This window comes from Phaethon aethereus, assembly GCF_964289735.1.
Source record: "Phaethon aethereus genome assembly, chromosome: Z".
In the NCBI taxonomy this organism is placed as follows: domain Eukaryota; kingdom Metazoa; phylum Chordata; class Aves; order Phaethontiformes; family Phaethontidae; genus Phaethon; species Phaethon aethereus.
This window is the reverse complement of record NC_138577.1, coordinates 50,744,170-50,761,433: the sequence shown is the minus strand read 5'-3', so window position 1 is coordinate 50,761,433 and position 17,264 is coordinate 50,744,170. Positions and strand designations below refer to the sequence as shown.

At 42.2% G+C, this 17,264-nt stretch overlaps 1 protein-coding gene across 1 annotated transcript in view; it reads left to right on the top strand.

Moving 5' to 3' along the window:
* SHC3 (SHC adaptor protein 3) overlaps positions 1-16,989 on the top strand; it is a gene marked incomplete at its 3' end in the record, with an annotated part of 57,987 nt that extends 40,998 nt beyond the window's left edge. The window contains exons 6-12 of the mRNA XM_082013652.1: positions 2,927-2,978; positions 7,124-7,250; positions 8,428-8,581; positions 9,574-9,670; positions 10,554-10,748; positions 12,988-13,283; positions 16,861-16,989. Coding sequence (XP_081869778.1) covers positions 2,927-2,978; positions 7,124-7,250; positions 8,428-8,581; positions 9,574-9,670; positions 10,554-10,748; positions 12,988-13,283; positions 16,861-16,989 — 1,050 coding nt within the window. The remainder of the gene's footprint in view (positions 1-2,926; positions 2,979-7,123; positions 7,251-8,427; positions 8,582-9,573; positions 9,671-10,553; positions 10,749-12,987; positions 13,284-16,860) is intronic.
* Positions 16,990-17,264: the final 275 nt, after the last annotated feature.

The following is a 17,264-nucleotide window of genomic DNA, read 5'->3' as shown; positions in this document are numbered from 1 at the left end:
ACGTTCCCAGTAAGACCACTGCACGATGATCTCATTCTGGAGGTGGAGAGAGTAGATATGAGCATCTAATGACGGTCTACAGGCTTGTCTCAGTGGACTAATACCTGGCACAACTTTAAATCAAAAGCTTGTTCATAAAGCAGGTTGTGTCCTGCTTGCACGTGGAAGATGACAAGATGCAAGGATGTGATTTAAGTCACAGCTTTGTTAAGCCATCTGAGGGTCATCCAGACATAACTTTCATCAGCGTTTAGTGATTTCCACTGGAAATGGAGGACTGCCACCATCAAACCATATCCCGCAAACATACTGGTCTCCAGCCCATAAGCTCATCTCCTCATATGACATTTAAAACGGATGGAGAAAGGCCACACTGAACTAGGAACCCAGATCTGTGCCCACGTTTCTTCAGGAAATACTCCCCTTATTTTGAATTTTGAAGTTTGGTTTATTTAGAATTGAGACTGCCCCCACTTCTCCCCCCATCCACTTTTCTGCTCTGGATATCTGCCACACATTCGTGCCAGCAATTAGCTTTGCAACTTTCCTCCCACTCCCTAAGCATTAATTACCTTCATCATTCAAAATATATCCACTAGAGAAGTGTTCCACAGCCTTGGAGAACAGCTTGAGTACCATATATATTTTTGCAATATTCCCCTTTGCAATGAGTCAGACAGTTTCTGGCTATGTCAGTAGATGGGAACTTAAAAATTTCTCCACCAAATCCTTTTACATACCATTTCAGAATCATTTTTAGTTCAGTTCCAAGACTGTTCTGGATCTGCTTTAGTCCTCTTCAGCCCCTCCTTGTGATACAGTAAACATTTTTCATCTATAGTCATTTCAGGTGGCTGTTTCCAGGCTGCTAGACAAGACATCTGTTTTTGGAGATGCCTGCTGAAATTTCAGAGGCAGATCTCATAAGGTCTAATAAGGCAGGTCTCTCAGAGTTCCCTGAAGGCAGTAGTTTTTCAGTTTCAGCCCTGCCTCCAAATTTTAACACCGCAATGCAATTTCTTTGAGGCTAAAATTATAGCTCATTCATACTTGTCTTCAGGACTTGAATGTCAGGGACCACTTTGCTGCATCAGCCCAGCCTTGACAGGGCTGCATCTGCCCAAGTAGCCTTTTCATGGGAATCTTCTAATTTAGCCACTGTGAAATGTGCCCACCTTAGGCCCTTAATGGTTTTTCATAGTCAGCTTGAATCTGAGAGCTTTAGATTGAAACAAAGAGTAGGTGGTTCCAGTCTCTCACACCCACGCTAGCGAGGAGGTAGGACTATGATTTACTCAGGCATAGATGTATCCATTAGCTGTGTCTGTACTAGTAAATAAAATTATTTGTAGCCTGTTTTCTGGCCCCGAAACTAAACAGCACAGTGAAATTTGCATCCACACAGTCACTCTTTTCCCTCCCAGTGGTGTCTTGGGATTATGCACAGCATGTGCTGGTCCCTTGGAGAGTTTCAGAGCATGGTGTGGGCAACCAGCAGAGCCAGGCAAGGGAGAGTAGCAACAATTAAACAGTATAGACAACTGCGGGGCAATGTGCAGGCCTCTACCTTGGCTCTGTTTTATTTGCTACTGTAGACATAGCCACTTTTCCCCTCCCCTTACTTGTTGATATGCATCATTACTTCCACTCAAGTCATTGCCCAGACACTACGTCACTGAGTGCTTAAGAAATGACTGGACAAAATGCTAGGGCTATTCTTCTATTCTCTGCTTTTTTTTTACAGACCAACCTCATTACTGCTGTGTCTGAGTGCCTTCCAATAGTGCATTAAGTGATATGGCTACACATCTGTCACCAGAACCATGAATGTGCTTCATCATTTCCCTTGCCCTCTCCTTAGAAAGGAAATTGTATATACATGCGGCACAGTGATTTGTTTTGGTTGAGTGATGGCGGTGTGTGCCTGCACTAGAGAAAGCTAAGCTAAAGAGGTCTACCTTTTAACTGAAGATTGATGTTTGTTGTGACATTAGATCTTGACATAATTGTCAATGGTCTTGGATCAGTCACCTGAAAAGGCCTTGGGTAGATGCACACAGCCAGCTGTAGTGTATCCTATATATACCTCAGTTAGGTTTAGCTATGCCTGACTAGCCAGGCATGTCAGGAAATACCAGATCTAATCAGGACTTCCTGATTGCATCAAGCATATATGGCATTTTCCACATGTGCCAGCAGGACTTACATTTATGAGAAGCACTGGCCTTTCTGTTTCATCTGCACAATCACAAAAGTCTGTGCTGCTTGCACACAGGAGTGTGAGGGTGGGAGGAGAGCAAGCAAAAAATCCCCAAAGAAGATGTCAACCTGTTCTTGTCAGAAAATCCACCTGGCATGTGGCATCGGGGATGACTGGGAGCAGCCTATGGGCTGGGGGAGAGAGTCCTTGGAGGCTGCTCGTCACAGCCAAGCAGTGGCTGAGCACGTCTGTGCCGTATGGCATTGTAGTCGGTAAAGTAAACACACCTGGTTGTCACACATGAATAAGCACCACTGCTCGGTATTTCTGGGGAGCAGGGCTGTTACTCCCACTCTTTCTGCCACACCACCAGTTGATTATTCATCTTCTGAAACAAAATCTCAGTAGCTTGAAGATGAGGACTTGTAATTTCTACTCCTTTCTAAATAAGGCCTGATCCAAATCCTACTCAATTTGTCTAATTGTTTTTCAAAGGCCTTGGGATGAGATTTTTAAGTTCTGCTGGAATAGGTCACGCTCTGGAGAAAGCAAAGGGTGGGATTAGTACCAAAACCCATAAATGTTTTTATGGGGTTTAAGTAATATATAACTGTAGAGCAAAACATGTCATTTTGAGGCTCTACCCACAGGAATATGCACACTCTGGACTGTGATCTTTTGCTATGATTTTTTGCATTCATTGTAGATATCTTAATGTTTTGACAGGATACGACTGACTATGTTGCATATGTAGCGAAGGATCCTGTTAATCGGAGAGGTAAGTTAGAAATACCTATTTGGCATCTTTTTTCCTTTGTGAAACGTGAATTATTCATGGTATAATTCAGTTGATTTTTTTTCCCTCCAAGAAAAAATAAATGCAGCCCTATAAAAAGATTACCTTTGACAGAGTCATGGAATGATTGTGTAGCAATAAGGAACAGCCATGCTCAAGTTTGTTCTCAAACTCGCAACGGGTCTTGCCTATAGTTCATCTCCAAATATCACTCGGATTCTCTTTCTCTTAAATCAAATGCTTGCTTTACTTGGCTGTGTGAGCTTCTAGGCAACAGCTAACGCTTACCTACACCCAATCACTATGCAAGAACTAAGCAGTACTCTGATTAAGCCCTCCGATGAGGAGGCTGAATCTGTTAAGTCTTCTCAGTACATGCCTAATTCTTTGTGGCAGAATCAGATTCTTTACCAAATACTGAGCTTTCGAGCAAGCTTGCTGGAGGCTGTAATCCTCTTTCTCAGTGAAATTTTGTTCAAGGTTGTATGGCTTTAGAAGCAATCAGTCAGGAGCGGGGAAACTCGTGTTGATTGTCTTCAAAGACTAAAACCCAGTTCAGATTCTCAAAAGTAAAAGCAAATTATAAAAAGTGTAAATTACTGTCTGGAATAATAGGTACAGAAAACATTCCTGCTTGTAATGCAGAAAGCATCACTAGGTCTTAATTCTAGGTACAAGGTATTGTATAATGTACCTGAGAATCTATTTATTATTCATAGATTCATAGAGAAAAAAAGACTAGCTCCAAAAAAAGACTCAAGCACTTTCAACAGGATTTCTGCAGAATTCAGGCGCTTTAACTCCAAAATGCCAACTCTGTAAACCCTGAGCTGCGACCTTACCATGGGCACAACTAATTCAATAGCTGCCATGTTTTGTCACCTTTATTAATCTTAGATACCTCAACAATCTATTGTGTCCATGTGCAGACGTGTCCAGACTTGAGAGCATTAGCTCATAAATAATATCTGAACTAAACATACTAATATGCTGAATATTAGTGAAACACCTAGAAAACTTACAGGGGTGGGAGGTAGGGAGGTAGTCCAGTTCTTTGCCATGCTTGTTATGTTCCAGCATCATGTGTCCCCCATTAGAAAGGCTCCGGCATCAGGCTGTAGGCTGTATTGTGCAGAGCTGCTCTCCACCGCACCTGCTTTAGCAGTACCTTTCTGCCAAACTGGAGACTGCTTTAGTTGTACTGAGAGATCTCAGTGGCAACGTAATGGACCAGCATCGCAGACCAGGCATTTACACTGTAGGGTTTGGAGGAGCCCTGTGCTCTGTTTTTGTGTGAATGGATTTTATATAAAAACCCTTTCATGGACTATGCTCTTTAGATATAAGTTGAATGTGTTTAGCCTTGGCTTCCTGCCACTGTTCCTTCTTGAGCTAGTCTATCCTAGATTGAGGAGTCATCTAAGCACCTGGTGTTGTCTTCCTGTGGTGTATTTAGCTCAATCAATTTCTCAGTTTTCTTTAGGAAAAGTTTGACAGAGTGAACTACGTAGGTCTCCAGCTTCAGTGCACGTCTTCCATCCATCAGATAATTTCTGTTTCTCCTTCTTTCATTTTTCTGCATTGTTTTAAAAGGTAGATGATGCCTGTTATTGTTTGGCATAACCTAGTATTAATGTCAGCAATCTGTAACAGAGGCTGCACCTTCCTATTCTTCCTTGCTTTTGTCCTTGTCATTAGCCAGTTTTGCATAAGCCCTTTTTTGCTGCAGTGAAGCACTGTTACCTCACGTGAAATTTTTTCACACTGTGATTTTTAGTCCTTCTGTGTTACAGCTTTCCATGGGAGCTTTCCGCCGTTGTATGTGTACAACAGTGTTTGCAGATCAGTGATTTTGTATGTATGCGACCAGTATTAAAACACATTTTTTTAAAAGGTCTAGTTTACCAAGGGATCTGGATTGCCGTCTTTCACCATCACTGGCCATTCTGTCAGTCTTAGTGTTATTTGTGTCCAAATTACTTTAGAAGTGAGTTGCAATTTACTTCTGTGTCTAGTAAAAATGTTACTGCTGCTCTTGCTGACACTAGCACTGATGTTGTGTCAGTATAGTATAGCTTTCACTTGCATATTAGAATCATTTCTTTCCCAGGATGGAAAAGCTGTCTTCATGCTTTATATTCTGGATCTAGCAAGCTAAAGGCTGTCTGTCTTTCATTGTAACATTCACAAGAAATCATCTCTGTGTGAGCCAAACCTCCTCATCCTTTTACAAGAAGCACACCTCCTACCTGCTGAAAGTCCATTCACGTATCCAAGGAAACAGGTTACTTGTTATGTCACCTACTGAAACTACTTAATGACTCATGCTTCATTTCAGCTCCAGACAGGTTTAGCAGTGAGCAATGTAGCCTCTTTAAATTCCCACTCTAGTTATAGAGTGCAAAAATTATAGCTTTGCTTGGCCTAACTACTTCGGGTCCATGTCCATGGGGATAAGTCCAGCACCTTATCTGGGGGCTGATTGTTCACTGCCACCAGCAGTGGTGTGGAGGGGGTAAACAGCAAATAGCCTGCTGCTAGCCAGGGACGTCTACCTCTGTCTTTGAACACATGGAGGTCCTGGTTTTGGCTGCTGAATCCACTTTCAACATGCAGCTAAGGGCATTTCCCCTGAATCAGGCATTGCCTCAGTATGCTGGTGGGCACAGCAGATGCTGTAAGGTGAGAAGAGAGCATCACTGGATCTGTTTAGCAGGGCAGCACTGTGACTGGTGCCATCTCATGTGCTGAGGTGCTGCTGCTGCTGAGGGAGAGACAGCCCTGGTGATTCCATACCTGCATAACTGCAGGTTTATGAGCCTCCTCAGAAGTCTGTCCAGCAGATCAGCCTCTGAGAAGTCATTGCACAGAGCCAGGTCCCCGGTTAACTTCGGCACTCCCCGTGTGCCCTCTCTGAATCCCTGTGATGGGGACGGTAAGGAGGGAGGCTGGCAACACAAGCTCTCTTCCTTCGGGAGACTGAGAAACCTTTATCAGCTGTCTGAGCAGCCAAACCCATCCCAGATTTAAATCAGAGCGTGGCTTGCAAGTGTCATCTTATGTGACAACAGAAACAGGCGAATTTGTGAGGAGTTCACCTAACACTGCAGAAACATAGATGGGTGTTAAGAGCTGGAAGATCTAAATGAACAACACCTCTGTGATATTCAGAAAGGCTCAGGCAAGTTCATTTTACATATTCAGTGCTGGACAAGCCTGTGGTCTACTGGCTAGAGCCTGGGTTAGATGTGAAACTCTGGTTCTTTTCCAAGTCCTGCTGCATTACAGTGGGACCTTGTTCAAAGTTCCTAATTTCTATTGCCTCTGACTGATTTAATAACCTGAATATGAATTCTTCAATTGAAAACCTGCATTTTAGTATATGCGCAGTGTCCAGCTCAGTGGAATCAAATGGTTTGGATGCCAATGTCCTAGAAATAAGGGTTGTTCCTGACATTTGTGTGACATAATTTTAGTTAAAGCAATAACTGGGGTCCTGGCTCTTTGCTTCCAGTGATCCTGCAGTTTGCTAAGAGTTTCTCCATACAGACCAAAAGGAAAAGGTAGCAGCCTCTGTATTACTGGAACCAGGTCAGGGCCCAGGATCTAGGAAGTATCTAGGAAGTATGCTAGTTACTGCTCCTCCCTCAGCCTGGGAAATTCTGGAAACTCAAAGGAATTGAACAGCTTGCAAACTTGGGGTAATTAGGCATGAAACTGAAGTGGGGATAAAACTGAGGAAAGCAAAGAAAGCCTTTTTTGTTGTTACCATCTACCAATATTTTTAGAATTTCAACTTAAATCTCAGAATTCTTATATAATTTATTGCATTCAGGTAATAACAAGTGAAATTGTATGAGATTTCCTGTCTTTATGGACTTGTTAAGATTGTGGAACTGATTTTTGGTCTTGCCTATTGCAGTAACACACCAAAGCAATTTTACGTAACCTTTAAAAAGACCACATTGCCTGAAATTCACTGTGCCAGATTTGGTTTTTATTGAAATATGCACACCATGAATAGGGCAACTATGCCTGATGTGAAGGTGTTTTGTCATAGGTCACTGCATCCCACCATAACATAAACAATGATTTGCATGTGCATGTGTCAAATCTTTTTCATTTAGCTTGTCATATACTGGAATGCTGTGATGGCCTGGCCCAGGATGTCATCAGCACCATAGGGCAAGCATTTGAGCTTCGATTTAAGCAATACTTGCGATGCCCCTCTAAGTTACCTACTTTCCATGATAGGTGAGTACGATTGCAGAAGACTGCTAAAGGATCTTCTTTAACTTTCTATTCACTTAATAAAATGTGCTGTGGACAATGTTGCTGGAGACAGACTTTAATAAGAGATTTCTGCTGCATTAGCAAAGCAGGTTTTGCCTAATGAATGTGAAAGGACAACAGTAATTTTAAAAGAATGGGTTAAATATGGATTTCACAGTGAAATTACTGAAATAATCATGCATTTTCTTTTGTAGTTAGTAGGCTGAGTTGGATGGCCAAGCATGGATGTTATTTGTGGCATTTCCTCATTGTTGCTTATGTCATAGCAGCTCTGTCCATTGAGATGAAGTAAGCTGCAGTTGCGGGCTTCCAAAATGGCTAGTGTTGTTTCACTGTTTCTGATATTGTCCAGAGTGCAGTTTTTAGGAGTGTGATGTATTGTACAGAGGCTTTGGCTGCATTGCTTTCTGGAGGATACAAAATCTGTCTGCTTGTATATTTTTAAAAGGTTGGGATATAGAATTCTGTTTTCTTTGGTGAGCTGTGTTTTTGACATGGATTGCTATATGCTTGCTAACGTTAGTGTAAATCCCAGTGAGCTGGTACCCTGTGTAATCTCTTATATCAGAGTAAAATGGGTGTATGGTGAATAAAAATGCTACTATCCTAATCTGGAAGCATTCTGTACTCACTTTAGACTTGTGTCAATGACTGTCAAATGTAGACTGAAACCACAGATCCATTCTCTTGACGTTGTGAAGTTCTTCCAGATTGACACTGGTGATAGGGCAACCATAATAAGACAAAGTTTTAGGGCTTAGTCAATCAATCAAGTAATAATATTAAATATGATACTGTAGGGCTTAGTCAATCAATCAAGTAATAATATTAAATATGCTACTGTAGGGTTAAATAAAACTGTTTGCTAATGCAGTTTATACTGGTCTTTATAACTAAGTAAAAACATCCTTTACTCAGCATAAAGAATTTCATCCATTGCAAAGCAGGTTTAGATCAAGTCTGTCTAGACAGAAATGGTCTGCTGTGTGATCCGTCATTGCTTCCTGACTTATAATGGTAGCCGAATTGTCAAAATGATATGCAATAGTGATCCCCAGACATGCAGTCTTAACACGCTGCAAGTATCTGTAAGTGCTTTGCAAGCAAGTGGCAAAACAAGGCACTTACTTTCTTACAGGATGCAGAGTTTTGATGAGCCATGGATGGAAGAAGATAACGAGGCAACAGAACATCCCTATTACAACAACATCCCAAATAAAATGCCCCCCCCCGGTGGCTTCATTGATGCCAGGCTCAAGGCAAGACTTCCTACTGCTGCAGATACAGCTCAGGTCAGTGCAACTGCATCTCTGCCCTCCTGCTGATGGATCCAACATTTCAAAAAAACATCAGTATTTTAAGATGGATACATTGGGACCCTTTATACCTCACAGCCCTTCATGTGTGGACAGTTTCCTTTTGAATGGACATTGAAGATCTAAGGGGCAACAAATGAGGCAGATTCAGAACAAACAAAAATAGGTGAGCTCTTCATGGTGTTAAAAGATTACACAGGTTCAAGGAAAAGAAATCTGCTGAGGGTTACTACATTTGTAGAAACCATGTCTGCTTCAGAGAGTATCAAATAGTGCACGCTAACTGTGAAAGATGTGATGCAGAACTGTTACAACAATCTTGTGCAGTCATTACTAACAGTTTATTATGTTAATAACTCAGCAGCAATCAGTATTCAGCCACGTTTCTAGGTAGGTTTTCCACCTCACATTGAACTGAGGTCAGCTTGGATATTTCTACCAGCATTGTTCTTGGAAGTTTGACTGCAGTATCAACGTAGCCACCTAAGAGGAGTTTTCAGATCCAGCACTATTGTGCTTAAATCCAGAGCAATCTTGTCTGTAGACAGTGCCCTCCCTTCAGTACCCGAGTGCATGCCCTGGTACCAACATGAGTCTTTCAGCTCATGCTTTGGAGCATGCTGGGGGTGTCTTCTGGTCCCAGGTGTGTTTCTGGGGAATGTTTTTCCCAGGCAGGGTTTGTCAGGACTCGCTATGTGAAGACAAATGTCCTGGAGGAGATGATGCATCATTTGGGACTGCGGGGGTTAATAAAAGCAGTAAGCAGGGAAGTTTACATGAAGGTCACCGGTAATATCTTACTCCTACACAAATGCATTTGTGAGATATATATTCTGACACCATGATGAATCGGAAATGAAGAGTGGGAGTACACAGAATAGAGCCAAGGAAATTGTCAGAGCCACTCACAATATATCTGAGCATTTTAAAGGTAATTGAAAATTTCTTTGCACATGTGTCCATTCTAGTCTGCAGCAGGAGTGGGAGGAGAGCAAACCTATTACCAAAGTCGTCACTTAGGAGACAAATTCAATGAAGACTGGCATCGTGGGCCTGTTAAGCAAGGTGAGTTTTGCTAGTTTTAGCTGTAATACTGCAGGAGGTCTTGGGTGGGCAAAGCATGTAAAAGCCTGATGCCTCAAAGCAATGAACTGCACGTTGTTGATAGATTCCCTTTGTCTGAATTTTAGTGTTGATACCAGTGAAAAGTGTTTGGTAATTACCTCTAGACAAATTATTAAATGCACACCTTCATAAAATCTTATCTTTTGCAGAGCAGTTAATAAATAGAGTTGCCCCAAATCTTAAGCTATCTACCTTGCCGTGTCTTAAAACCCTGTGGTATTTAAAGACAGGCTGCATCGTCTGTTCTGAAAATCTGACCCACTAGGTTATGCAAGATGGAGTTTCCAAAGGAAGTGCCTAAAGTCACAAGTTTTTTTAAAATGTGGAGCAATGTATGTGTTTGCACATGATCTCCGCTCCACGAATAACAAATAATACATAATGTTCTTTTTGGTTTTTTTCTATTAATTTTAAGAAAATCATATCAAAACTTATGTGTGAAATTTCACCCCATCCACCTTTATGTTACTGGGGACTCTTTCTTTTCAAATGCCAGGATATGTTAATCTGTACAGATTTGAGGATTTTATTCCATTTCCTCCTCTCATGACTCCTCAGCTGAGTATCAGTTTTGAAACTGACAGTCTTTATTTAGAAATGTTTCCTTTCCTCCTGAATAATACCCCCTCCAGCCTTCATTGAAACAGAGTCCTGTATCCATTCATCAGCTTTTTTTTCTACTAGATCCTGCCATTATCGACTTTACATCTCCAATGCCAGGGATTTTTAAACCTGTGGTGATGGGGTGTGATGTTATTTGGTCATTATAACAACACTATTCTGTCAAATACAAAAAGCAGAAAAAAAATCTTGAATTTTCTAGGATCTCTGGATATTTGTAGTATGCCAGAAGGGAAATCACAAGTAACCCCAACAGCAGAGATGCCAACATATGTAAACACCCAGCATATAAATACAGAAGCTCTATTGGCACTTCAAGCAGATGCTGAAAGCACCTTCAGTGGAACAGCAGATGATACCAAAGAGAGCAGCCCAGGAAAGGATTTGTTTGACATGAGTGAGTTCCCTTCCTATTCACTCCCTTTCCAACAAGTGACCCGATATGTTTTTACATTAGTTCTGTATAAAAATAATTTAAATATTCTCCAAATTTTAGTTTTCCTGGTGGAGTTAGGGTGAATTCTAGTATTCATGGGGTTTTCATATCAGACTGAGTTAAAATAAGGGTGGCCAAAAACTTGAAGCTAGTTTATATTATATCTGAGTTAAGCTGAGTTGTGGTTTATATTATCCTTAGCATCACAGGCAATTACATCAGAAGGAAAATAAATCAGGAGGCTTGTCATGCAGGAAAGTGAAGGAGTGAATGGCTGCAGAATTAGCTCCAGCCTGTCCTGTGAGTATGTTACTAGGAAGTCAATGCATACTACAAAAACCTTACGCAACAAAGAAGCTGGTAGGGAAATTAAATGGCTGAATTACCCCTTGCTCTGGATAGGCCTACTATTCTATCTAGCTATCTGTTCCAACTTTGAAGTCAGCTTTTCCAAAATCAGAATCATAGCCATAAAACAATGGTTTAAGCAACAGTCATAATTTGATGTTGGTGCTACCAATGCACATTGTTTTCAGCCTTGAAGGAATCCTTAACAAGAAATATGGGGAAAGCGGTTTGATGCACAGAACATTTTCTTTATTTTTCCACTCTTCCTACCTCCAATCAATTGCTGGCACATGATTTGTTTAATTCAGTTCTCATAATTAAAAGGCAGTGAGACAAAGTAGTTGGTGCTTATATGTTATTTGTAAAATAACGTATCTAGATTTCTGTTATCTCAGTATACATAAAACTGTCTTCCTGGCATGTTTTTGCTGAGATATGACTTTATTTCTGCAGGGAGATTTTGGATTAAAAGAAAAGGGGAGGGAAGACAGTTGGGAGAGTATCTATCTATGAATATAGATCTGAAATGAGAAAAGTCATCTGTCTGAAGTCAGGGATGTTAACTTTGTTTTCTAATGTGCTGTGCCCTTAAAACATGCAGATGCTTAACCTCAATTTTATACACATTATTTTCCTAAAAATAGGGAAAACTGATTTCTCATCTTCCAGCCTTCCTTAATCTTTATTAACTATTGCATCGTCAGGGAAAAGTAGTATTAGAAAATGTGTAAACTAGCCCTAAGTTAGTGGTTTGTCAAGCTAAACATGTGCTGAGCTTAGTGCAGACTGCAATGTAGTGAAGACATACATAAGCTGCTTTTAAGAATTAGCTGAGGTATTAATAAGCTGTGACAACACAGTATTTACCCTATTTCTCTGAGCTAAATTAGTTTCCTTGTGGGCCCATGCAAACATGGCTACATACTCCTCGCATCTGAGCAGTCTATTTAGAGCTGGTGTATTGCTTCACGGTACTGCTCTGCAGATGTCCTTTAGTAAGTCTAGTGGGCATAGAACAGTATCTCTTTTTAATATGCACTAGTTGGCCAGATGAAGGTCTTGCAAGGGAAAATAGCTTCCGATAGGTCAGTACAGCGTGTAATGAAGCATGCACTGACCTATTTACTATTTCTGTAAGACTATTGGGATCTGTAATGACACATCTTTCCATTCCACTCTACAGAAAGTAACACTGAGTTCAGGATTTAGCTGAGGTTTAAAAGTTGCTTCCATGAGGATGATTTCAGCTAGGTAAATCATGGTAAAGGTGTTAGCCTGTGTCTACGTTGCCAAGTCCTCTTCCTAGGTGGAGGTTAGGGCTAGGCTGAGTGGTAAGGGCGACTGATCCCTTCTAGACATACCCTTGGCCTGGAGACTGAGTAATGGAAAATTTTTAAATGAATATGTTGCTTGAAGAGAGACCAAATATAAGTATAATGACATTGGCTGCCCATATTATGCAATTTATTTGAAATGAAACTGTCTGACATACCTGGCAAGACAAAAGGAGAGCTCTGCCTGGTACCAGGGCATATAAATGCAACTGTTGACAATAGCCATTACTGAAATAAAATCAGTACCTTTCAAAAGCTCCTGCCAAGGTTCACTCTGATTTTTATCAGCACCTTTCTGTGCACAACATACATGCATTTTTAACATATTGCACTCCTCGCTCTTAATATAATCCATGAATCGGTAGACCAACAGTACATCTTCCCTCATTTTTTTCATAAAGATAAAAGGAAGTGGCTACAACACAAAATAAATCCTATTAAAAATGGCTGAATATCACCATTTTGTAACGTGATTTACCTCTGAATGATATTGCCCTTCTTTCTATTTCCACAACAAGAACCATTTGAAGATGCCCTCAAGACCCAAACGTCTGAGGCTGCGCTGAGGAAATCCACCTCCACTGGATGCACCAGTCCTCTTTTATCCAGAGCATCTGACTGGACTGTAGCCGAACAGCTGAGTACAGAGCCATGGTATCAAGGAGAGATGAGCAGGAAAGAAGCAGAACAGCTCTTAAAGAAATGTGGAGACTTCCTTGTGAGGAAGAGTACCACGAATCCTGGCTCCTATGTGCTGACAGGCATGCACAACGGACAAGCCAAGCACCTTCTTCTGGTGGACCCAGAAGGAACTGTAAGTGCTGACTCCTCAGTAATACAGGAGGTCTCTGTCTCTACACATTCTCTCTAAATCTGATTAATCTTGTTTACAGCTTATTCACAATGGATCATAAGTGCAGCCTGACATCTCTAACATGCCATCACATCTCTAATTTTCTCCCTGATGCCTAGCAGAAGACCCACTGCGCGATTTCTGCACGTTGCAGGGAGCCTTAGGGACCTGATTCTCCAGAAAGGTCAAGCTTTGGCCACTGCAGTACAGTCTTAGTCAAATGTGGATCTAAGCCACTTTTTTAGCCTTCCTCTGAGAAGCTGCTGGTGGCTGTGCAAGCTCGGCCAGCCTGTCTGCATGCAATTTCCACAGGATATTTCTGTCAGCCAGGATATGGACCAGGCCCTCTGTGTTTCCCTGCACGTGAGCCGGGGAGACAAGAGGGGTAAACCTGCTCCATCTCTTTGTGGCACAAGGACTCCCTTAGCCGACAAAGGGACCTTCCCAGCAGCGTGATGGAGAGGGCAAGGGAGCTCCAGTTTTCTGCAGCTGTCTTGTCCTGCTTCTGGAGGGGCTTAAGTCTCATCTGAGAGCATGAAAGCGTTGCCACGCGTTTTATTCTTGGGTCTTGCGAGCCAAGAGTGGGCAACTCCTCTTCCTCTGTGAAGGAAAACGCTAGATGACAAGCCCCAAAGTCAAGGAGAAACTCCTGCGAAGGAGCTGGCCTGCTGGCATCCGTTCCACCTGAGAAACTTGCAGCAGACCAGCCGAACGGTGCCGGCCCTGCCGGGCCTGTTGCAGCGAGGGGTGCCCGTAGTACTTGTTGCCATGACATTTGCCGCATGAGGGCAGCCAAGGAATGGTTTTGCACTTTTTAGGTGCGAACTGGCCAGTCCTGGGCGTGAGCGGGGCACCGCAGGGGGAACCGGCCCTACAGCTCTTGCGCGGGGGGCAGCCTCCTTCGCTAAACTTTGCCAGCAGTTTTCTGACTCCTGCAGCAGGGCCCCCTAATTCTCCCTGCAGCATAAACCCACAAACAACCGTCACAGGCCTCTGCGAGGAAAACGCTGCCATGTGACGTGGCAGACGCCATGTCCTATGTCCCACCCGGGAGCTCTGCTGCTCTGCCAACTGGCATGGAGTACTCCGGCCTTGCGACGATGCCCAGGTCATTTTCCTCCAGTAGGCAGAGGACGGAGGCCCCCCATCTTTTCTGCGCTGCCTCTAATTAGGGCAATGAAGCTGGTGAGGGGTCTGGAGCACAAGTCTTAGGAGGAGCGGCTGAGGGAACTGCGGTTGTTCAGTCTGGAGAAGAGGAGGCTGAGGGGAGACCTTATCGCTCTCTACAACTACCTGAAAGGGGGTTGTGGTGAGGTGGGTGTTGGTCTCTTCTCCCAAGTAACTAGTGAGAGGATGAGAGGAAATGGCCTCAAGTTGCACCAGGGGAGGTTTAGGTTGGATATTAGGAAAAATTTCTTCACCGAGAGGGTGGTCAAGCATTGGAACAGGCTGCCCAGGGAGCTGGTGGAGACACCATCACTGGAGGTGTTCAAAAAACCTGTGAATGTGGTGCTTCAGGACATGGTTTAGTGGGCATGGTGACGTTGGGTTAATGGTTGGATTTAATGATCTTAAAGGTCTTTTCCAACCTTAATGATTCTGTGATTCTGTAATTTGCTGACCTCCTTGCGTAGAGACCTGCTTGCTCTCTGTGCCTATCCCCTCCCTCAGCCTACTTGCGATGCGCCATCATGGCCTGAATGGCTCTGACGCTCCTCGCTCCGGAGGCACTGCTTGATCACAGAATGACAAAATTGATTACAACAATTAATAACAACAGCTCTTCTGCGGCTGTATGTGGGTATAGCTGTGCTGTGTCAGGATTTGTGGGATCCTGACACAGCTCCTGAGAAGCCCGATTGGCGACATGTCAGAGCAGAGAATTGTCACTACCAATGCCAGTGCGTGGCTAGGCGCAGCAGCGTGCCAGCAGCGTGCATTTCTTCTGCATGGCCTTGGCGTGATTATTTTGTAAAAACCGATTCACACAAAGGCGGGCCTGAAAATCCATTTCACACACAATTACCCACTGACACGTTACAGCTCTTTTAAGGGTGTATTTTCAGAGCGGAGTTAACTGTCCAGTTGCTTCTGCTCTCATCCAGATGACAAAAAAACCCAATAATCTCTAGTTCAGGTAAGGGACGCTTAAAATGGGGGACTGCAGGATTTTTGCTGGATTTAGAATTAGGGCTTGAACTCTGGTGATGACAAAGTGTATTGCTTTTAGTGAGAAAACTCTCAGCTGAGCTGAATGGACTGAAAAGGTGTTAATCTGAATATAGATAAGGAAGGTTATTGCTGTTTTAAAATATATTTTCTTTTTGAAAATATTGCTTTGAATAATTACAGGAAGTGATGTGTCGAGCAAGTATGTTTCAGAAATTGGGAGAGCCTATCGTTTTTTTCCAGTGATGCAGCTACATACAGATCGAGCAGATAGCATAATTTGCCATCCAAGTTGTTTCTTTCTTTTTCTACCCTGTGACATCCTGTGATAAGTTTCTAGCAGTTTTGCTAGAACTTAATGATGAAGACTGAAATATTTCAAGCGAGGTGCCCACCCCAGCATAAGCTGGCTTTGGAAAATTTTAATAAAAGTTGTTCTCTCTTTCTGAGAAAAGTTCAAGGAAATTACAGAGCACTGTTCACAGGCTTTTGCTTGATGCAGTGTAGAGCCATCCCAACACAAAGCTTTACTGCAGCATGACATTCGTATGAGAGGACCTCTCCTCTGACTGTGGAAGCTGTATGCCTAACTTGTTTTAAAGATAGGAAGGAAATATTTTGTGAAGATGTGGTTAAATACAGATTGTTTTGTAATATAGATTAGTTTTTGGCCTGTCCTGATTTTTTACTGTTTTACCTTGCATATCAGTTTCTTCTTATCATGGGTGTGATAATTTACTTAACAGGATGCTGGTGCAGAGGGCTGGTAAATGGGCTAGAAAAATGACATTCCTTGCCCCAAAGTGTTTCAGTTTCAAAGGCACAGGTGTGTACTGTGCAGCATGGGGCAAACCTAAGCCGTGGCTCTTATCGCTTTTGGGGAAGGGAATTTTCCAGCACCTGGAGACGAAAGTCTTTGTTAAGGAAAGCACTAAGGTGCTGAGGCGCACAGAGAAGAATTGGGTTCTGGAATCTCTGGAAGGACAGCTCTTTCTAATGAAAAAGGTGGAAAACACTTAAAAGAAACAGGTGGTCTCTTGAAGAAGAAAATCTTATCTAGAAATCTGACTTACAGTGAAACAAAATGTTGCACAGAAAGTTTTCAAGCAGACCTATTCAGAAAGAGTAATAGTAGTACACTGGCCCATAGGTAGCATGCATAATATCTCTTTGGAGAGAATAGAGGGAGTAGGAAACAAAACAGAAGCAAAACTCCAGAAATGCCAAATTTCCACTGATTTTGATGGTGAAGGATCAGTCTCTAAAGCATGATTAATTGTGTCATTTTATTCTTAGAGAATTTTAGTGTGCAGTTAAGGGAGAAAGTATTTTGCCCTTTAATCTATCTTTTTGCATCCTTTTTTTGAAGGTTCGGACAAAAGATCGTGTCTTTGACAGCATAAGTCACCTCATCAATCATCATCTTGAGAATAATTTACCAATAGTTTCTTCTGGGAGTGAACTCTGCCTGCAGCAGCCTGCTGAGAGGAAACACTGACTCCAGATAACTGTTACAGTTTTTGTGATTTGCAAGCTACAACTGGTGGAAACTGCAGATCTGAAAAAACATGTGCATTAAAAAAAAAGCATATTCACATTCATTTCACCAGTATGTTTTCTTTAGGTTTAAGAAGCCCCATTTCACATGGTACCCTTGAAAGTTCTCAAATCTTTATGTAGACATGAAGTCACAGAAGAAGGCTTTCTTAAAAAGTAATTTCAATAAAATTGTTCAGATTCTCTAATGTGAATATTGGTAGTGTACATATACAT